Genomic DNA, 21,924 nt, shown 5'->3' on the forward strand with positions numbered 1-21,924 from the left:
AAAACTGGACTGAGCCTCTTGGAATTACAAAAATGCCTCACACATATTTTCCTCCCAGCCGGTGGTTTTGTTCTCAGCCAGCAGAGAAGGCCTGTCTGCTCTGTTAACCCCCGCTCAGCCTCCCATCTCCTCGCCCGCGTCTGCGGCTCACTCGTCCCCGCCCCTCACCTCTCCCCCCAGAGACACCCTCTCTGAGCCACCAGTCATTGAGGCTGGAGTGGGCAGGGCTTGACCACGTCCTCATAATTGAAATATTTGGCCCTCTAGTGAAGCCAAAGTGGGGCGGTGCTTCCCCCAAGTCAAAGGGACAGATTCAAGCTGGGCTCTGCTCAGGCAGGAGGGGGCGTGGGAAGTGTCCTGGATACTGAAGCCAGTGGCCAGCAAGAGACTTTCTCCTCAGCCGCAGAGGATCCAAGTGCCCTTGGAGCAAGGCGGGGGCAGAGACTCAAGGCCCACTGACTCCCAAATCCTTGCCTTTGTCTGGTACCATCCTCCTCACCCCTCTCCTGGCATGGACCACCTGGCATCACTTCAGACTCACAGAATCTTCCAGGAGGGAGGACGTCATCTGATGTCCATTTTGTAGGTATACTGTACACCAGTTAAAAATGTCCTTCAAAATCCTAGGGACAGAGGGAGCTTCTGAGGCACAGTCAGCCCCTGTTGCACCCTCAGGACTCAGAAGCCCACTTTTGGGTTGGCCCAATGCCCCGGTTTGCACCTGTGTCATGCTGGGCTCTTGTAGAATTCCCTTCTTTGGGCTGCATTGGACACTGGGCAATAGGTTTTGCAAAGACCTCTACAGGAACAGCCCCTAGGAATCCACTCACTACTGCAAGGCCCATCACACGACTAGTACCACCCCTCGTGGGTCTCAAGGGAGAAATCACCTTCAGAACCAGTCCCAGGATAGGCTCTGTTTTCCCAGTCTCAAGAAAGCCTCTTCCTTTCTGACTTGCAGAATTGCACAACAGGTCGCATTTCTCCTTTTCCTTTTGCTGCCAGGAATCTCGGAGCCAACTTTGTAGCTCAGTCAGGATAATTATGTGGCCCCTCGTGATCTGAAACACTTATTTTTCTTTCTGTGGTCTTAGTTTTCTTGCTCTGCTTTTATATTCTCTGATGCTGATTCTCTTGATCTATTTTATCAATGTTTTTATTAGGTGCCTTATCTTGTAAGCTATTTTTCCATGCTGTTTAGAACAAAGAGGACTATAAACAAATACATACATTGTGGTTCCATTTTGATGTTAATTTTATTGCTGCAAGTATGGTAGTTTAGCATGATAAGTGAATTCCCCTACTGCATAGTCTAAATTTAGGGCAGAGGTGACCTGGGAAATTATTTTTCTTCTACCACTAATCCTTAAGGTCCTTGGGTATAAAGCCTGGCACATAAAGGCCCCTACCAGTTTTGACCAAGTGAGTTTCAGATGATGAACATAAAGTTGAGCAAACTCATGGGGCACCTGAGTGGCTCAGTCAGTTGAGCGTTCAACTTAGGCTCGAGTCATGATCTCGCGGTTTGTGAGTTTGAGACCCCTTGCAGGGCTCTCTGCTGTCGGCGGTGTGGAGCCTGCTTCAGATCTTCTGTCTACCTCTCTCTGACCCTCTTCCACCTCTCTCTGACCCTCTTCCACCGCGTACATGCTCTTTCTCTCTCAAAAATAAATAAATGTTAGAAAAAAATGTTTTAAAAAAAAGATGAACAAACACGAAGAGCATCGCTCACAAGCTGAGTGACGTCAGGTAGTCTTTTAGCATCCTGGGGCTTCTGTTTCCTCAGCTAGAAAACAGAAACAGTAATGCAGTCCCACCTTCAAAATGGTTGGGAAGATGTAGTGATGAGTAAGAAAACACTTTGTAAACTGTAAATTGCAGGACCACCATGGAACCTGTGAGCTGGTGAGTCCAGGGGATGGCTGTTGGTGACCATCTTGTAGGGATGGGAGTCCCCCTATTTTGTTGACCTCCTGAGAGCCAAGGACGGGAGAAGGCTCACCTGGGTATTGGGTTGCCCCTGGCTCCACCGCATCCCTGAGGTCAAAGGCCCCTCTGTGCCAGCCTCCTCCAAGCCTGGGGCTCACACTACTGTCAGAGGAGCCATCAGCTGGAAGTTTATCTACTCAGCTTGCCTCCTTTCCCATCAGCCTGGTCTCTGGCCCCCTGGACGCAGAGCTGTCAGATCCTGCCTTCTGCATTCATGGGGGAAAGGACCGCTTTCACCTGCAGAGAGAGCACCCGGGTCTAATTCATCCTGCTTCCTCCAGCTCCACCTAGTCGGGTCCTGATTCCCACAGTGTTTCCATCTCCCTGCTCATGGGATCCCTTTGGCAGCCCTGCGAAGTAGACAGAACAGCATTCATCACCGACTCCTCTTGCAGTTTCACTGATAAAAGAGCTGAGCTCACCCGGGAGGGTCACAGGACTGCAGAGCCTCTGAGGACCCAGGCCTCAAGGGCAGGGCCTTCCGGGCTGAGCAAGGGCCTCCCTTCCTCCCACCAACTGATTGTTTTTGCCTATTATTGGGATGGTAATCCAATAGCCAATCAACAGTCCTTTGTTCTCTCGGGCCAGGGCAGGGCAAAGCACAGAGCACCTGTCCTCTCCACAGGGACCAAGAGCTCCGAACTCCCCGTGCAGACAGAGGTGAGGGAAATACCTGAGGACTCGGGCACTGGCTGGGTCCCACAGCATGGCAGATATGATTTGACATCCCTGCACTTCCCTCATTTCTGTGCCTTGGTGCTTGTTTTGTTTTCCTCTCGTTTCCTAGTAAAGGCTTCTTTTGAAAAGCTTCAACCTTGTCTCCCAGGAGAGAAGGGGAAGAAGGAGGGTGGTGCTAAGGGGGAGTAGCCTGGCCATGGGATCCAGCCCGCTGGGAGGGGCCGTCATCTGCCGGACTTGGGCAGGAAGAGACTCAAACAGCTGTGGGTCAGGCTCCAGAGACCAGGCAGTCTATCCCTCCCAAGCAGCTGCCTGTGCTGCCCTTGGCGATTTACACTTGGCGTCTTTGTAGACTCAGGAGGAGTGGGAAACAGAGGGAGTGCAGGGTGGCCTTTCTCAGACTTGGGCGGGCACACAAACCCCCTGGGATCTTGTTAAAAGGTAAATTCCTATTCAGTAGGTCTGGGGTGGGGGTGGAAGCAAGATCCTGCATTCCTGATCAACTCTCAGGTGAGGCCAATACTGCACAATGTCGTGGGTCAAGGCCCTTCATTGCACAGAGAGCAGGGAGGACCACGACTGAAGCCCCTGCTGACACCTGATGCAGTGAGTGCTCTCTTCACCTTGGCCTCTGACACCTTCTATGTGCCTCTTTCATCGCTCACATCCTCCTGGATGTGCTCTGTCATTGTCCCCACTGGCCTGTGAGTTTCCAGAAGGCCTGGACTGTATCCTATTCATCTTTGGAACCCAACACAGGACCTGACACTTATAAACACTCACGAAAGAGCAAGTAGGTGACTCTCAGAAAAACTGCCCAGACCCTCAAATGAATCTCAGCTGGGGGAGCCCCAAGACCCAAACCCCAGAGCCTCTATGTCTATGGCTATCTGGTTCCAACCTCTCTTATTCCCCAAGGAAGGGGTCCCATGAGGCTAAGAAGAAGGTTGCAGTGGAAGGGGGTCCCCACATGTGAAACACACAGGGACAGGACAGCAACGTCCACTGCGGGAGGGCTGCTCAGGCCTAGAAGAGCTGGACAGAAAAGCTCTGGTCCTGGCCCCAGCATCCTGTACAATTCTGGACAGGACCCTTAGATTTCTTGCTCCAAAGTCATTCATGTCTATGCCCTTTAGCTCCCCTTGGACAGTCACTGGGCCATTCCTTGAGGACAGAGAATCAGCAGTTGGTATTTTCTAGATCCCTGAAGTTCCATGTAGCTCTTCCCATCTACATGGAGATTTGGAGCTAAGGGTGGCCTGTCAATAGAACCCCTGGTAAGTGTTCTTTATCTCTCTGAGCCTCAGTTTCTCTCTCTGTTAAATGGCTCTTGGAGACTCATGAGGCTACAATGAGAGGCTGGGACCTTTCTGGGCAACATCTCAAGGTCTGGAACCCACCCACCTTGGTCCACCTGTGCCTGCTCTGCCCACCACCCCCACACATCCATGCCAGCACCCTTGCCCAGCGGAAGCGCCTCCTCTTCCCAACTGCCGCCCTTTGTCGAGCAGAACTCCACTCAGTTGGATGCCCAGGACAGAGACAGTCCCAGCCCTTCCAGTCCCGTCTTCCCACATCAATACAGTCTGGAGAGCTTGCCAAGAGCAGATTCTTTATTAATTTCTCTTTTTTCTTAAAAAAAAAGTATTCCTTCAGTATAAAAAATAAATATTTTAAATATGACATCGAATAAATAAAAATAATCTGTCAGTATGAAACATTCCCACAGGGTACATTCATCAAAGAGGAATTTGTCCCACAAGGCCAAGTCCTGTCCTGTAGAAAGGAAGGAGGGAAACACGGAGGGACAAACAGAGCCAGCAGTGTGGATGGGAGACGCCCAGGTACTGGAATCGAGGCGAGGGGTGAGGGGTGATCTGAAAGGATATCTGTACCATCTGAAGGGAAATTCTCACTTGATTACAGCCTCCAGCCCCACATGCTGTGTCTAGTCTGGAGAGCCAGCAAGGTGGGGTGGGATGGCTTCAAGAGGAAGGAGTGGGGGGCGTCCACAAGGAGGGGCAAGGAGAGGAGGAGGAGAGACAGATAAACTGCGGTGCTCTTTTTGTTTAAAAGGTTTTTAAATAAATAAAGCACCCAGTATTCCTTTCTCCATAAACTGCAAAATGACTGTCCTACCCCCTCCTCTGATGACAGCCTCTCCCTTCTCCTCTTGACCCAGGATGCAGGTGTGGGTCCACACCAGCAGATGAAAAACGAGGGAAAGGACAGCTTCCTGCCCTGCAAAGCTTTTTCCACACAGAAGCCCCATATTTCCAGGATGCTGTGCAAAGTGGTCTGCTGGATTGGTTCTAGAAAGAGAGCTGAGGATGAGGGCTGAGGGGCAGGGCAGGAAACGGGGGCAGGGAGGCCAGAGGCAGTAGGGATGAGGCGGAGAGTCTGTGTTGGGCTCAGGAAAGGAGATCCCCTTGGTCCCTGGGCCTCAGAGTCTGGCCAGGTGGGCTCAGCACTGGTTGTACTCAAGGTGATGGGATGATTAAAGACCCAGCTGGCCCCAAGCCTTCTGAGCCATGTTCACCAAAGGAGCAGAGCTCCAGGAAGGCAGCAGGCTCAGACACTGGCTGAGGGTAAGTGTGACCCAGATGAAGACAGCCTCAGAAAATGTGAGGCTGTCATTGTATCCTCTGCCACCCGCCACAAAACAGCCTTGCCAACGGGATGGACAACTCCAGGCTCTGCACACCAGCCTTGCCCCCCCACCGCCCCAGGGGTCAGGACCTGCATGCTGCCTCACCACCTGCCACCTGGTGTGCATGGGTAAAGTGCTCAGAGAAGACAGAGAGGTGCAAAGTGAGTGCAAAGTACCATAATCACATTGGCTGAACCGCTAGGACCGCCACCGCTTAGGGTTTGAGAAGAAGCCAGAATGCTGCTTTTAACAGCTGCCCCAGCTCCGCACCCCCTCCCTTGCTCCCAGACTGGAGGGCGTTTCTCAACTAGCCTGGCCCCAGCACAAAGGAAAGGATCGGGTTCCCTGCCTGGGAGCCCAGACATGGGTGGGGGCGTGGGGGGATGTGGGGAAGGAGGGACCACAGCTTCCTGGTCCTCGGCCCAGGGCCTCCGTATCCTCCTCTCTAGAGCAGAGAGCTCCTCCCTGCACCACCCCAGCTTCCCGAGGTCCAGCCAGGCCCTCTCACCCTCTTGCTCTTGTGGGTGTTTGGGCCACCCGAGAAGGAGCTTCCCCACGGTGTGCAAGCACGCTGCGTGCTGCATCTGGACTATTCCAGAGCCCCTCAACTGCAGGCCTAGAGGCAGCTTGGGGATAAGGAAAGAGCAGCAAAGCAGGCCACCAGGAGTGCCTTACCCAGTGCTCCAGGGCACCATTTCAACCATGAATGTTGCCCCTGATGGCATAATTCCAGAAGGTGCCAGAAAACACAGTGTTGAATGAGCCCCCGGGAGCCAACCAACATGGCAGCCCTGGGAGAAGGCCCCTGGCCACTCCACAGACTGGCCCCACCTGCCTTGCAGCCAGGATCCTGATACCTCCAGAGTGAGTCACATTTGGGATGGGGTTTGGAGTCAGGTCCCTGCTCCCCTCCCCCACCAGGGCTGACCAGTTCTCAGATCCTGACCCTTCTCTGAGCTTCACCCGTAAGGCTTATTCCACTTGTAACATCTTTGACTTCTGGACCAGTCCCTGCTAAGGCCTGGCCCTGGCTCCTAAAGGAGCCATCATATTATTTCTGTTGGGTAGGAAGCAGGGAAAAGGGAATTAACTTTGCCATTTAAAGCACCAATAAGTTAATATATAAATAGGACATCATAATAAATAGACAATCATGCTGGGTCAGACACACAGCACTCTTGGCTTTCAGGCTTCTCTGAGACTCTGACCTCAGGTTTTACTGTCCCCTTGCCCTAGGAACCAGAGACGGCCCCTGGTCCCTCTCAAGTACCTTTGTGTGACCTCACAGGGCCTCCCTGGGTCCCAGATGTGAGCTGCCACTCTGAACTACCCAGGCCTTCCCATCCTTATAGACCATTGCCCAGAAGGAAGACTCTGGGTCCCCTCAGAACCTCCTCACCTGACTTTGCCACCTTCCCACCTCCATCCATAAACTCTACCTCCAGGTCCAGCCACCAGAGCCTGGCCATCCCAGGCTTCAGGAAAGCCTGCAGGCCAGAAGGAGAGCCTGCCAAAGCTTTCAGAACCTCTCTTCCTTCCCAGGCCTGAAGGTGGCCTCTCTGCCTCCCTAGGAGCCTGAATGTCAGCAAGCTCATTCTGGAACTTTCTGCCTCGTAATCCAGTCCCTATACCTGAGCTCTCCAATCATGTTCAAGAGAAGGAGCATCTCAAACCAGAACTCCCTTCTCTAACTTCCACTCACTATACTTGTAGGGGCTAAGGAGTCTTCAGGAGCCGAGCTCCTCTGGCCTGCCTGAGCCCAGTCAAACCTTCCAAAACCTACCTAAGGGGCAGCAAAGACACCAATGGTGGTCATTCTGCGGGGCTGGGAGAGTCCCCTGACCCCTGTTGTCTTGCCCCATGGTCAGGGTCACCATGAACAACTCGTACAGTTTTTTCACAAAGCCCCTGGCCAAAGAGACAAGTGGGGAGAGAGGTCCAGCCCATAATCCCCTGATCAGCCTGACACCCTAGTGCCCAGCTGCAGTCTCCCAGAGGAAGGGGTGCCTTCTTCTAATTGGCGCTGTAGATAGGCCCTGCCTATGGGAGTTTTGATTCTGCTCGGTTTCAGCACAGCCCATCCTAGAGGGGAACAGACCAGCCAGGACCCCTCGGGGTCTGCCAGCAGTCCCCACTTGGGTCTGGCGATGCTCTGGGCCCTGGCCACAGTTTGAGAGCCACCTGAGCCTAAGATCTCAGGTCACTCACTGCACGCCTCAAGACCTCCTGTCTAGAAGGCCTGGGCCACCACAGCGATGACCTGCTTATACTTCCCCAGGAGCTGACAGCCCAGCTTCTTCTTTTGAAAGACGTCCTTGCCTGAGGTGTCGGGGCCATAGGCCACGTCCACATGAGCCACGTGATACTTGTTACACAGGCGGCAGAGCACGTTGCTGAGGAGGCCTCGCATGATATCTGCAGTGGCATTCAGCTTGCTATGGAGGCTGAGGGCGTTGGGATTGAGGACCTTCTGGTCCCGGGTGATGTTGCCCAGGGAGGCACCAAGGTAGGCGATGATGCGGTACAGCTCCACTAAGCGGGTCTTCTCTGTGCCGTTGGCATGGAACGGCGGGAAGTCCGTCACGTTGGGGCCACACAGCTTGTCCAGGTTGTTGGGGAACGGCTCCCCCTGGGCCGTGTACTGAGGAGCAGAGAGGGAGAGGGAATGTGATGTGGGGGTCAGGGACAAGTGTTCCAGCCCTGTCACCAAGCCTCTGGGCGAGCTCTGGGATCTCAGCTTCCCACTTCTGACATAGAGAGCCAACTACTTGCCCTGTAGGCATCTTGGGATTGTTATGAGAGCCCAGAGTAATCGCGGTGTGACCACACTTGGTAAAGAATCAAGGGCCACACCAAGCAAGGGATCATCATCACCATCAGCAAGAGCTTCGGGGGACCAAAAGGAAAACACCATGTCCCACTTCCTGCAGGTGCAGCACACACACTTGCCCTTTCACCCACCATCCTTACCTTCCTCCTCAGCAGCTTTGTATCTCCAGACACCCAGAGCCCACCTGCCCAAAAGCATCTCCCCGGCCACCCTACTTCCTCTCTGTCTCTCATCAGCCTCCTGCTCCATGTGGTGGAGGAGTCCTTAGACCAGCAGTGCTGGCCTCTCCCTTCTCCCCCCAGCTCTGCCCAGAGTGAACTGGGTACCTTGGGAAAGCGGCTTCCAGTCTCTGAGTCTGGGCTGGAGGCGGGGTGGGGGGCTCAGAAGCTGTGGGAGTCTGGGTGTGGTTGAACCAAGCCTGTTCCCCATTCTCTCCTTCCAGCTCCAAAAGCTCTCTTCCCTGACCAGCCCCAATAGCCCAGGTCAGTACAGCCACCCTCCCCCCACCCTCCCTCCTTTCTTAGGACCTGGAAGGGGGACTTACATAGAGAATAAAGAGGGCATTGGCACTGCCATTGAGCTGCGCCAGTTGGTTCCTGATCTGGTTCATGAGGTTGCTGTGACATGGGTGGCGTGTGGCACAGGTGGTGTTGACAGGGGTGATAGGAAGGGGGCTTCCCGCCCCGTGTTTCCAGTGCAGAACCAGCAGCAGGGGCACGACTCCTGGGAATAGGCAGGAAGGAGCCATGAGCAGGGGGTTGGGGGCGGGCAAGGAGGCTCATGGCAGAAGATGCGCCTCATCTCCCCAGGGACACCAGTGCCCTGGCTCCACCTCCAGCTCTATCTTCCCCTGGTTGCTTCTAGCTTTCATGATGTTACTGCAACTATTTCTCTCTGTCTCTCTCACTTGCTCACTCTCTCTCTAGCTCTGCTTGTCTCCACTTCCCTATTTTTCCCTTCTCTTTCCTGACAGGACATGGGCTGTTCCCACTAGCAGGGAGCTGGGTCCAGGGCGACACCAACATCCAGCCCTTTCCCCTGAGGCCCCTGCCCCTCTGGCTGGAAGGCACCATGCTCCAGGCCCAGTGGGTCTCCAGGAAAAGAGAGCCCCCTATCTGCCCACCTCATAGGATGGTCCAGATTCCCATGCATTGCTTCATGTTCACTGACCCATTGCAGGCCAGGTCTCCCAGATTGAGATCCCATGGGACCCCGTGGGGGAGGGGGTGGATCTTCTGTTGACACTTTTCTACCTCTTAGAAGCTGTCATTTGATGCTGACTCCCAGGGCCATTCATCCCCTAATTTTGCCCCCCACCCTCCCCTATCTCTTCTATAGCTTTCCTTCTCCAGATATGGCCGCTCACCTATCTAGGACCCTCAACCCCACCACAATTCTGCAGTTTCTGCCCCCTCTCCAGCCCCAAATCATCATTCAGAACTCGTCCCCCAGCTCTGCACAGCTCCTGCCTCCATGCCATCCCCCTCTTGTCCCAGGCCCTGGGTTAGGACAAAGAGAATCCTGGGGTCCCACAGGCCCTGGGAGGCTTAGGGAGGGAAAGGAAATAAAGGAAATGGTGCAACCAGAAAAGAGAAAAGGGAAAAGGTCACAGGCAGCCAGGTGGGCGGGGGAGGAAGGAAAGTGAAAGGTGACAGGAGAGCTGGGAGCTGTCGGGGCCTGTCCTGGGTCGCCCCTCCCCCCAGGGCGCCTGCTTCCCCCATGTACTCTCGGGTCCCTTTCGAGGGGCCTCTACGGGTAGCCCAGCAGCAGGAGCTGGGGGTCAGTAGACCAGTGAGGCTGGAGAACTGGTGAGGCTGGGGTGAAGGGGGGTGCTGGAGCGCCGCCGGGATCTCCCCTGCTGGGACAGTGGCAGTCTCAAGTTCACTTCTCCTGGGTTCCCGTTCCTCCCAGCATCCCCAGGCAGTTCTGAGGCCCCGGGATGGTTAGGGCCCCCCCCCACACCCTCGGCTCACCTAGCAAAGACCACAGCTTTCCAGGCACTAGCAGATGGAGGCGGCACCTGCTTCCGTCCCGGCCGGAGTTTGCAAGCTGCTCGGTGGTGGCCGGTGCCCCTCCCTGGGAGCAGCCCGGGACGCGGTTGGAAAAGAGAAAGCGGAAAGACAGAAAGAAAGAAAGAAAGAGGGAGGGTGAATCGGGAGAAAGCGGAGCGGGAAGAGCTGCAAGAGAGAGTGGCAGAAACGAGGAGGAGGAGGAGAAGGAAGAGGAGGAGGTGGAGGAGGAGCAGGAGGAAGGCTTCGGCAGCCCCCCTCCGTTGCCCGCCAACCTGCGGGCCCCCGGGCAGGCTGGGCGCGCGGTGCCGGGACCATGTGCCTGCTCTCGCTCCCGGCCGCCACCCAGCGCCTCCGGCAGCCCGGGCCGGCTGCACCGGTGCCCCAGGTCCGTGTGTCTTCGGCGGGTGGGTGTCCCGCTAGCGATCGCCAAGTGCCCCAAGTTGCCGCAACACCCGCAGTGGGGCGCGGAAGCCAATGCGGGGCGGGTGGATTTACCTGCCGCCAAGACCTTCATTATGGGCTGGACTCCAGAGGGCCTTGGAGGAGACCTTAGATGCCGGCAGTTTTCAGAGATTCATGCTCAACGGGGAATTTGCCTGATTTATATACTGGAGCCTGTGTTGTAAGACAGAGAGAGAAACAGCTATATTTAGCAGGGATCCCCGTCCAGGAAGTTGTTTGAGGTGCATCATAGGAAATTATGAATGGAAGAAAGTGAGAGTGAGGGGGGGCAGTGAAGGGGGAGGGTGGAGAGAGCAGACTTTTTCCCTCTTCTAAGAATTTGATTGATAAAATTATAATGAACTCTTCAACAAAACAGCCTGTGGTTTTCCTGAGTGGCTGGCCCTAGTAGTTGTTTGAAGTTGGAGAGGGCAAGGAGGGTCCCCGGCCGAGTCATCGGGGTCCCCATGGCTGTAGGTGCTCCAGACAGCCCTGACTCACCTGGGTTTGGGGAGGTGGCTTGACACTAGGCAAGCAGATGGAGGCTGGCACCTGTGGCCTCCTGATCAAAGGATTTTGGGGACAGTGGGGAGGAGGCAGGCTGGGGCTTGGCTGAGAAGGAGGCTCCAGGAAGAGGGGCTGGGGCCCTGCTTGGACTTTAGACCGTAATAAAGCAGAACTGAACGTGGGCACCTCAGAGGTAGCCTCCTCCAACCTGCCCATTGCCACTAGGCAAAATGGTGCTCCAAAGGCAACAGGCTGCCCAGAGTCCCACAGGCTCAGGCCTCCTGACCACCATCAGCAGCCTGCATTGCTGACCACAGGTACCTGTGACGCTGGGCAGGAACTGGGAAGATGGGGAGCAGAGAGGTTGCTATGACTTAGTTCATTGGGGACAGCCCGGGGAGGAGCTTCTGGGAAGGTGTTGTGTGTCTGGGATTAACCTAAACTCTTTGCAACCTCAGCTTGCCCTTCAGGGGAAGGTGGTCCAGCATTTCCATTCTGAAGGGACACCTGAAGCAGAGACCCAGGTTTCTTCCTCAGGATGCTGAGGGCTGGCCGGAGACAAGAAAAATAGCTTGCCCCTTAAAACCTGCCTTGGAAGCCCCTTGGTGCTCAGCTTCAGAGAATAATGGCCCTCAAAAGGTGCCTCTAAGGTGTCTGTAAGGCAGGGTCACAAATTCTGGTGTCTGTCATGGCCAGTTAGATTTATAAATGAGTGAAGAGAGACAGGAAGGAATGGTGGGGACCAGGGCAAAATGAGCACAGGGACGCCTCCCCAAAAAAGCCATTTCCAAAAAGTGATGTGAGTGAGTGCTGGCCAGAGAACACATATCTGGCACCACACTGTCCCCTAAGTAGTCAGGGGGACCCTCTCTCCCAGATGTCTCATTCTCCTAGGGACCCCACCCCAGCCCTCCGGCCTGACCCTAACCAGAAAACAATGTGGGAGAGTTGGTTTTCCAAGGCCAGGGAGACACACCCTTTCCCTGACCCTAGCACCCCATACTCACCCCCTTGCCCATCCCCCATGCATGCCCCCAGCTCCTGCCTCTTGCCACATCCCGGACCTGCCCAGCCAGGCGTTCCTCCCTCACCATGCCAGGACGAGCCGTCTTGCCTGCTGCGGTCGGTCCCCCTGCCCCCACACACACCCTGCCCTTTCCAGGCTCACTTCCCCCATGCTCTCCCAGCAGGGCCTGGGATGTGGGGTGATAAAACTGCCCATCCCAGCTGGCATTTCCCAGCAGGAAGGAGGCTGGTAGAGTCCAGACTAGCTCTCCTTCCTCCTCCCTGCCTTCCTCCTGGTCTCTGCCTTGGAGGGCCATAGAAGACCCCACCTGGCACTTGTTCCTCCCATACACCTACTGGGGGGGGGGGCATATGACCCCAGGAGGCCCACCTACCCCAGCGTAGCTCAGACCACCCCAGAGCACAAAACATCCCAGCTCACCTCCCTCCCTTCATGATGCCCCCACTCCTTTAGTCTCCTGCACGAGGACGTGACATGAACACAGAGCACATCAACATGAACACTGGATCAGCCTCCAGTCTTAACGCCACAGCTCCAGGACCCCTGTCACCTGGCTCATCCTGGTGCTTCTGTTGTGGAGCCCAAATCCATTTGACCAGGGCCCCACTGTGGCCCCATCTATGGATCCCCTTGTTCCCCCACCTGACACTCTCACTAGGTGCCCTGATTCTCCTGGAGGCTGCCACCCTGGTGCTGCAACTCTCCTGCTCCAGTCTCTTCCCTACATCCTTCCGAGTGGACTTCCGGGTCCTCATATTGCCTTCTGGTTCCTCAGATCCCTCGCCAGTCCTACAATCCACCCCCAGTCGCCATGTAATCTCAGCCCCACCCCACAGGAAACAGGAAGTGGGGGCAGAGTCTAGAAGATACTTAATTCCCTCCCCAACCAGCCCGCCTCCCATGCCTCAGTTTCCCCTCTCATGGTACCTGACTTGGTCCGTGCTCCCCAAGAGCTGTGGGCCCCTCGGCACCCCAGGCCCAGCCTCCCTTTCCTGTCCATGTCCAGGCACCACCTGCACTGGGCCTCTGGGGGGAATCTCGAGCAGGGTCTTGGAGCGCCAGGCTGTGAGCTGCCTGCAACGTGGCCTCGGTCCCCAGGAATCGGCCGCCCAGACCGCGCTCCAGGCCAGCTTTGGTCTCCTGGAGTTTGTTTTCTTCCCTCCCTCTCTACGCTCTGTGTGTGTGTGTGTGTGTGTGCGCGCGCACGTGTGTTTTCCCCTCCGCTTCCTCACGGAAGGCATCCTCCCTTCTTGGCTGCGTGCTCCCAGGGTCATGACCCCAGGCCCCACCCTGGAGTGGCAGCCCCAGCTCGGCCCCTTCCAGCTGTGACTTCATCCCCAGCCTGTCCTGCTCCTGCACCCTGGACCTGCTGGGGATTTGACCTGCCTCAGAGTGAGGGGGACCGAAGGGTCCAAATGGGGTCCTTCTCTGCCTGGGCAGGGCAATGCCAGGTCAGGACCCCAGGGTGCTGTCTCCAGGTGGCTGTGCCAGCCACTTGCTCATCTCCTCTCCAGGAAGTAAGCCCATGTGTTGGTCTCCCCTGGGCCCCTCAGGTCTCTTTCTGTCCTCCGCACTCTGCCGCATGCAGCCATCCAGGCCTCCTTTTCTGCTGATTCTTACCCACCATCCATGAGCCTCTCCTAGAAAGTCACATGTGTTTTATTTTTCAGTTGGGGAAACTGAGGCTTGGAGAAATCAAAGCACTAGCCCAGGGCCATGCAGAGACAATACAGAAGGGTCTGGAACCCAGGCCTCTGGCTCTCAGGCCACAGAGATCCCAGAAGCACCTCCAGCTCTTAGGGAAGCAAAGGTTGGTGAGGAACACATAGGCCGCTTCTTCCAGGATGTCTCCCCTGCACACAGCCCAGACCAGCTCGAGTCTGCCTCATCCTGCCTGCTCTCTTTTCAAGTAGAGACAAGTCTTATTCCTTGCTCTTCGAGGGCTTGGATGGGGTCTGATATTCATTTGTACTCTTGACAGCATCTGGCTTAGGGTTACACCAGAGTAGATGCTAAGTATTTTTTAAAAGCATTTCACAATTTCCAAAAAAAGCTCTCTGTGCCAGATGTCTCGTGGAGAGACAGTGTGGAGCTTTGTGATTTGAAGCGTGGACTTTGGCCTCACTCAGAGCCAAGTTTGGAGGTTTGGCTTTGCCAGTTATGAGCTGGGTAACTTTGGAGAAGCGAGCACCTCCTGGCCTCAGTTTCACCATCAATAAAATGGGAATAATGGTACCTATGCTGTGGGTTTGCTGTGAGGGGTCAGGGCTCAGCACAGTTCAGCAAGCCCTCCATACATCAGCACGGATTCTCACCAGGTGAGGATCCTTACCTGCCCTGTGAGGTAGGGGATTTTGTCTCCGTTTTACAAACAAGGAAAGTGGGCACACTCCAGGGCTGAGGGGGAAATGCTGAGAGGGTAATGAAGGCAGGACACCCTTACAGATTCCAGCTTGAAGGACACCCCGGGAAGACCAGACAGCTTATAAGGGGGGGATAGCATGCCGGTGTGCTTACTCTCCCCTTGACCCGTCCTGGCCCCTGACCACCCCCACCCCAGGCCTGAGCTGAGGACGGCTGACCCCGGGCTCACCACCCCCAGGAACTGATTCACCCCCAGGCCCCATCTGAGAAGGAAGGAGACATAGCTCAGCTCAGAGGGGCTTGAATCACCAGCCGCCCCCTGCGGAGCCCCAGGGGGGGGGATGCGGGGGCGGGGGCCAGCCCCCTGCCTGTCTGTCTGTCTCTTTTCTGGGCCTCGGGGCACTCAGGGGAAAGGGCAGCGTGGCAGTAGCCATCGGGAGGGGGGTGGCGGGGAGGTACCCTCACAGTCAGGCATCCTGTGTGGGCAGCCAGTAGCAGTTACTCACCAGGTAAGCAGCTCTCTGGGCATTGGGGAATTCCCCAAGACCAGTGACCCAGAAACAGTGCTCTGGGCAACCCCCACTGCCCAGGCCAGCCCCCTCCTTCCCTCACCTTCCCCTCCCCTGTGCCCAGCTAAGGTCTCAGTTCTCTGAAAAACCAACCAGCAACTGCTCTTAGCCACCAGCTTATGCCCAGCCCCTTGCCTTGATGTTCCCACTTGGCAAATGAGCTCAGGGGAGTCAGATGGGCCAGGGAGGAAGGTGGGGGTCAGAGGCTGTGGTCCAGAACTAGGGCCAGTGAGGAGCAGCCAGAGTAGACAGGAGCAGCTCAGGAATTCCTGGCACAGCCTGGCAGTTGGGTGTCCTGTCCAAAAAGGCAAAAACACCTCATTATTCAACACTTGAGAAGTGAAAGTGTAGCTACACCTGTGGCCCCAGCCTGCAGCCGCAGCACCACGAAACCATCCATATGCTCTCGTGGACTTTCCTGTGGCCCAGGGCTCCGTTTTGCATGTCAAGCTTGGGACAGCCAGGGCTACGCTGGTGGCAGTGCCCATGGGTAAAGTTGTGGCTTAGAGCCAGGCAAACCTGGGTTCAAATCCTGCCCACACCATTTACCAGCTGTGTGACCTGGGGCAACCGGCTTCCTTTCCCTGAGCCTCGATTTCCTCTCTGGAAGTGGGGAACCCTATAGTCCTGTCGTGAGGATGTGAAGTGGGAAACACAGATAAATTGCCTAACATGTGACAGTCATTCTAACCAGAGATCTGAGTAGTCACAGGAGGGGCTCCAACCCAGCTTGAGTCAGGGGTTTGGGTCTGAGAGTTAAGCCAGGGAGGGCCCCTGGGTCAGTACACAGAGCATGGCGTGGGTCTTGGGGGGCAGGCAGCCTTCCAGAACCTCAGCAGGGGAATAACTTCCCACCTCAGGGTTCTGGAGAGCCCAGCTGTCTTTGGGGCCCTTGAGGCCCAGGCTCTGGGCATATAGCCTGCTCCTTCTCACCCTCACCCCATCAAATCTCTGGCAAGGACCAACTATACCCCTCAGGGCCAAGCACAGGCCAGAAGCCATCCTGGCCTGCCTCCAACTGCCCCCATCATCACCCGGACATTTCCCGGCTGGTTCTGCGTCAGGAATCACCCCCCTGGAGGTGAATCAGAATGACTGCATTTTTTTCTTCAATTCTGATAGAAACTGCAAGGGAAGCAGCAGCCCACGGAGCCCTGATCCCATCACTGGCAGGGTCAGGGGCCTGCCTCCAAGGCCCGTGCTGTTGCAGGAAGCCCAGTTCCACTCCGGACTCTGCCCTCAGCATCACCATCTTTAGAATGGGTTGCTCACCTCTCTCTTAGTTCATCAGCATAGCCTCTGTAAGCACTTTGCCCTCCTCCAGGCTCTCCCTGAGTCTCCAGCTAGCCTGAGGCTGTAGCAGGAGGATGTCGAGAGCAATGCTTTCTTTCGTGCTATAGGTTTCAGTGGCCTCTTAGCGGCCCATGGATTCAGTTTAGAGGGCTGCCTCCAGCACTTTCAAAATGGAAATGGAATAGCAAGATCACCAGGCATCTCCTGGAGCAAGGGCCAGCACTGCTCCACGAAACTTTTTACCGTTGTCTGTATGTGTCAGCGTGCACATCATCTTCTGGTTGCAAGGTGCAATGTGTTTCTAAGTGTGGGTCGTGGTCAAAATCTTTTGTAAGTCACTGGTATCGATGATGAAAGCCAGGCCCTGAGGGGCTGAGGAGTGACTTGCTCAAGGTCACTCAGCGGTTGGCAGCAGGGAAATCATGACTTCTATGTCATTCACCATCCCTTCCAGCTCAGGAATGGGCGGGAGATGCTGCAGGTGGGGCGGGGCGGATGCTCCTGATGTGGGGTGGAGGCCTGTCATCACCTTGTGTGGGACAAAGGCCCTCCCCAGGGCCCAACCTCCCACTGTCCACTCCCTTCCGCAGCCTCAGACCCCCAGTTCCCCACCCCACCCTGCCCCACCTGGGTGGGGCCAGGATAGTCATGGGCCTTTTCTCACTCATCCATGGGAGCCCTTCATCCTCACCAAAGGCGATGGCAGGAGGAAGTGGCCATGGTCTCTTTTCTAGGGTAGCCTGCAACCCAGAGGCTGAGTGCCTGCCGGGCATCCCATGGGTCAGTCTGTCTGTCTGGGTCTGAATGGGCACTCAAACATGAGTGTGCATGTGTAGCAAGGGTCTGTGTGTCTGCACGTCTGTGTTCAGCCATGCCTGACCCTATAAGTGTGCACATGTGTCTGTGCAGGTCTGTTTGCTTGTGGGAGAGAGCTGAAGCATGCACATCTCCGGCTGACTTTGTGAGCCCTCTGTGTGATTGTGTGGATGTGTAAGTGACTATGTGCGTGAATCCTGTACACGTATGTGTCTGACCTTGTGTTTGTGTGAGTCTGTGCATGGCAGGGGTCTCTGGGCACAAGTTGGGAGGCATGACCATGTGCGTGTGTGTGTGTGTCCTGAGTGTGTCTCCAAAATCCCTATCCCTCACCCTCCAGCTCCCGCCCCTGGGAACCATGTGGCAGCCTCACATCACAGGGGCCACCAGCAGCTGGTTTCCTCCCCACCCCGCCCCAGGCCCCCCTGCCCTGGCCACCCTGACTCTTGGTGCAGGGAAAAAGCTGATGTCAGAGCTGAGCTGACAGCTTCCTTCTCCCACTGGATTTTCCAAAAGAGAGAGACCACAGCTTGGCTCCTATTAAATAATCGTGGGGTGGGGGGATGGGGGTGGGGTGGGGGAAGGATGTTTCACTCAATGATTTCCTGAACTCAGAGGCAATAAACAGAACAGGAAGCAGCCCTGTGGACCCACTCAGCCTGAAACTGGCCAGCCAGAGGTGGGGCCCAGCCTCCCTCCCGAGTCAAGCTCACTGGAGCCACCCCAACCCCAGAGATGATGTCAGGGAGGCAGTCAGGCCCTCTCTCCAAACTCCCTCAGCGACTGCAGGGACTGAGGAAATGTTCTGAGGATAGTGGGTGGGAGGTGATAAGATGGAAAGAGCAGAGTGGCCCCCTCCCAGTGGGTGGGGAAGATGGAGGGAACGAGGCCCGGTCAGGGTTGGACCATTCTCTTCCCTGGGAAGAGAAGAAAGGATGAGTTCCCTGAAGTCAGGGGAGAGACAGGGCCAGGTAGGGGAGTAGCTTGTTGGGAGCAGGGAGAAGGCCAGGCCTGCCCCTGCCTCCCTCAGGCAGTCTAGATATGATGCCTGTCTCCCGCAAACCCTGCACCTTTGGGCCACTCCAGCCCTGCTTCCTGCCCTTTCTGAGGCCCTTGGCTGGCACACGACAAACCCCAAAGGCCACCATGGGCCTTTCTCCCAATCAACGTCCCCCAGAGCAAGCTATTACAAAGTGCTTCCTAGAGCCCCTATTATTTCCAGTCCTAGTCCACACCTCCAAGGGAGGCAGTTTAATCCTATTTCACAGACGTGTAAACTAAGGCTCAGAGAATTGAACATTTGCCTGAGGCCACACAGGGTGTGATGGAGCCAGTTCTCCCCAACACCCCCACAGCCTCCCCACAACAGGACCCAGGATGGCAGATGTGGCCCACAAGCTGGGCAAGGCCTACTGGCTGCAGGGGTCATGGGGGCCCCCGGGATGAATCGTCCCTGGGGAGCCCCTCCTTCTGCTTGGGCCAGCCACTCAGCGGCTTATCAGCCACAGGACTCCATGACACAATCCTGCTCTGATCTCCTACCAGCAGGGCCCCTTCCACTCCGGCCCCACCCCTGGACCCCGTTTCCGTTTCCTCCGTTTCTGGGTGGGACCAGCACTGCCCCAGGATCAAAGTGGGCTGTCTGGGGCGCCAGTATCCCTGTCAGCCCCTCAAGCGGCCAGGAGTCTCCACATCCACTCTGGCCAGTGGGTGGCCAGCAGGGGACCCTCACAGAAGGAGGATGGTGGCCTATAGTTCCCCATCCTTAGATTCCCTTCTGAAAACCCACTTCTCCCAAGAGGTCTGAGGAGAAGGGAACTTAGAGATCATCATGGCCTCTCCTGGCCTCAGTGTCCCCATTTGTAAAGGGAAAAGGTTGGGAAGATGCAACTGAGGGGTGGGGGAGAACTAGGTGAGCTCAGCAATTGGCCAGACCTCAGGTCCAGTCGTAGCTCGGACACTTAAGAGCTGTGGCCCTCAGACAGGGCCCCTCATCGCTCAGACCTCACTTCCAATGTCTACAAAACGGGACAAAACGTCATCAATTCGTGAGGGTAGCAACACCCTCTGGAAGGTGTGCCTAAGTTACTAATACTAACCTAGCTGTTAAAATTCCACAAGTGGGACCCAGAGAAGGGAAGTCACTTTTCCAAGGCCACAGGCCACATAGCAAATTAGTGGCACGTCTCCCAACAGCATGTGGGTGACTTGCCTCACTTGGACTCTCAGACAGAGAGTTGGGAACCCTGAGTTTCAGTCCCCTTTGGTTGTAAGAATTCCAGAACGAAGCTTCTTGGAGTCTCAGCTTCCTGAGCTGTATGCAAAACAGGTCTAGAGAAGGCCATTAGTCTCAAAGGATCCAGAAAAGTCTTTTCAAGATGTGGACTTTGGGGTCTGGTAGTGGAGGACAGAGAAAGTCTTCCAGTTGCCCTGGAAAGCTGAGCCAGGCAAGGTTGAGAACTAGGTCCCTGGCTCGGGGCCCTGCTTTCTCCTCTCCCCAGCCTCTTAGGTCCGCTCCAAGCCGCGGGCTACAGCGCCCCCCACTGCCCAGCCAGCAACAGCCGCCTTGGCCACAGCACCACCAAGCCCCAGGCTGGCATGGCTCCGTTGGTGCCTCCCCCAGGGCAGTGCAGGGCGGGAATTGGGGGGTTGCGGAAGTGGCCGGAGATGCCTGAGGCTCCGAATGGAGGGTAAGAGAGGCCCTTGGCCACACCGGGGAAGAAGATACGCCTAGGGGTCCTGGGGGGACCTTGGTCTGGCCCAGCACCCAAGGGAGGAAGGGAGTGGGAGAGCCCCGAGGATCGGCCGCAAGGGGGCGCCAAGGACCACACTCAGTGGGCTGAGGTCCGCACGGCCTGCCTCGATCCAGCTGGAGATCTGGAAGGAAGGACTTGGGGAGACCACCGCCCTTTCCCACCCACCTCAGGCCCCAGGACTACCTAGCTCCCACCTAGGACAGGCTCTGGGGACAATGTTCCCGCCATCCCGGAAGCTTCTCCGCAGTCAGGAGCAGCTGATGGCAAGACTGGGGTCAAGTCCCTTCTCAGGTTATTTGTGCCAAAGTGCCCTCTCCTCCGGTGCAAAGCTCTGCATAGACTTCAGTTGTGTTTTTCCTTTTTCCTCACCATGGCCTTGTGAGCTGATGCTTCCACAATTAGGCCCATTTTACAGAGTGGACAAAGCAGAGTGGTCGAGCCCTGTGCTTGACAAGGTCAGAAGTGTAGGGGCCATGACCTTGACTGACCACACAGCCCAGAGCCTCCAGTGAGGGACTTCACTTTGGTAAAGACCCCTACCCTTCTCCCCAAAGCATAGGCAGGTGGAGGGTCCACCCCCTGATCCACCACAGCCCCTTCTAGAGGGACAGGGACCCTCCGCCTGCCACATCTCCATCTGAGGAAAAGCCAGGCTGCCGTGGCCTCAGAACCCTCTACTTCTCTGGAGTACAGGGAACTTGAGAGTCCCTTGGGAATCCAGGAATCAATACCTCAAAGAAAAGTGACTCTCTGGGATCACACAAAGCCAGGATCCTGGCCTCCCCATCCAGTTCTCCCTCCTCCACTCTTCCATGATCTTTAACCTTTAGCAACCCATGACACTTTCGAATCTGGCATCCGGTCTGTCCACTTTACCTCAACATCTTTGGTGAGATGGGCAGGGAATGTCTTACTATGCCCATTACACAGCTGGGAAGACTGAGGCTTGGAGAACCTTCTGAGCCACCAGGTACCCCCCAAACACTGGAGGATTTGCCAGTGGTGAAGATAAATTTGGGGGCTGGCGTCTACCCTCCACCCAGCCCTGCCCTGTCAAGGAAGCCTACCTTGGTCTGTTCCTGTGCAGGCCCCTCTGGAGTCTTGCAGGTGTTTTCCAGGTCTTCAGTGGGACACCATCGACTTCAGGGCCAGGCCTCCTCTGCTTCCCTGTCTTGCTGAATCTTCTCTGGAGACAGCTCCTCACACTGCCCCCCACTTGACTTCCCGTCAAGTGCTGGGTGGCCCTGAGGCTCCCCCCACTTCCACCCCACCCCCTGGCTGAAGGGCTGGGTGCAACAGGGGCAGAGAACCCCAGGCCCCTGGCCAGATTGTGCCTGACAGGTGGGGCAGGGTCTTCAAGGTGGCCGAGGGGAAAAGTGGGGCTGGGGCTGGGGAGGGGGCGACCCTGTGCCCAGTGCCCCTACCCAGTGCTGCGTGGCAAGGCCGCTGGGACCTGAGTCACAACTGACTGGGCCGCACCCAGCCTGCCTGGGTGACCCAGGCCAGCATAAGGCGATGACTGAGCAGCCCTCCGCATGACCGGCCGGGGTCGGCCTTAGGTGTTTTGACTCAGACCTGCCACAAGCCGTGTGCACCAGGGCCATGCCCCTTGTCCCTGTCCCCAGAAGAGTCACAGGGCCGCAGCTGCCCCCCTGGACACAATGCCCCCCCAAGCCACCACACGCCTCCTGGGCACCCACCTCAGAACCCTGGAGTCACCTGGCCCGTCTGGTTGGCCCTCCTCCACAGGCTCCAGGGCCCCACCTGCCCAACCCACCTCCCTGGGAGACCTTCGCCCCTCCCCGAGCCAGGGAGCAGAGCCCAGCCCTTGGGGCCGCCCCAGGAAGCAGGGAGTGGGGCTGGCCAAGTGGAAGGCCTCCCCAGCGCTCACCGTGGACTGTGAGCCTTGCCTCAGCATGGAAAAGGAGGTCTGTGTGCACTCTGGTTCCCAGGCCTGGTGTGGAGGGTAGGAGGGCAGGGGGACAGGGGCAC

General features: G+C 56.4%; 1 protein-coding gene across 1 annotated transcript; it reads right to left on the bottom strand.

The window, feature by feature from the left end:
• Window positions 1-4,323: 4,323 nt before the first annotated feature.
• Window positions 4,324-21,098, bottom strand: LIF (LIF interleukin 6 family cytokine). Its single transcript, XM_039225136.1, has 4 exons — window positions 21,000-21,098; window positions 10,655-10,774; window positions 8,692-8,870; window positions 4,324-7,958 (listed from the first exon to the last, which is right to left on the bottom strand). The coding sequence occupies exons 2-4, from the start codon at window positions 10,671-10,673 to the stop codon at window positions 7,548-7,550; spliced, it is 609 nt and encodes a 202-aa protein (XP_039081067.1). The 5' UTR covers window positions 10,674-10,774; window positions 21,000-21,098; the 3' UTR covers window positions 4,324-7,547.
• Between the last annotated feature and the right edge of the window lie 826 nt (window positions 21,099-21,924).

The sequence above is a fragment of the Hyaena hyaena genome, unplaced genomic scaffold (assembly GCF_003009895.1).
Source record: "Hyaena hyaena isolate Hyena2069 unplaced genomic scaffold, ASM300989v1 scaffold_19, whole genome shotgun sequence".
NCBI classification, from domain to species: Eukaryota; Metazoa; Chordata; class Mammalia; order Carnivora; family Hyaenidae; genus Hyaena; species Hyaena hyaena.

What these genes read in the sequence shown, in the direction of transcription:
- LIF (XM_039225136.1), bottom strand. An exon ending in ATGCCCTCTTTATTCTCTAT is followed by an intron (nt 7,959 to 8,691) that starts GTAAGTCCCCCT and finishes TCTGCTCCTCAG; the next exon opens with TACACGGCCCAGGGGGAGCC.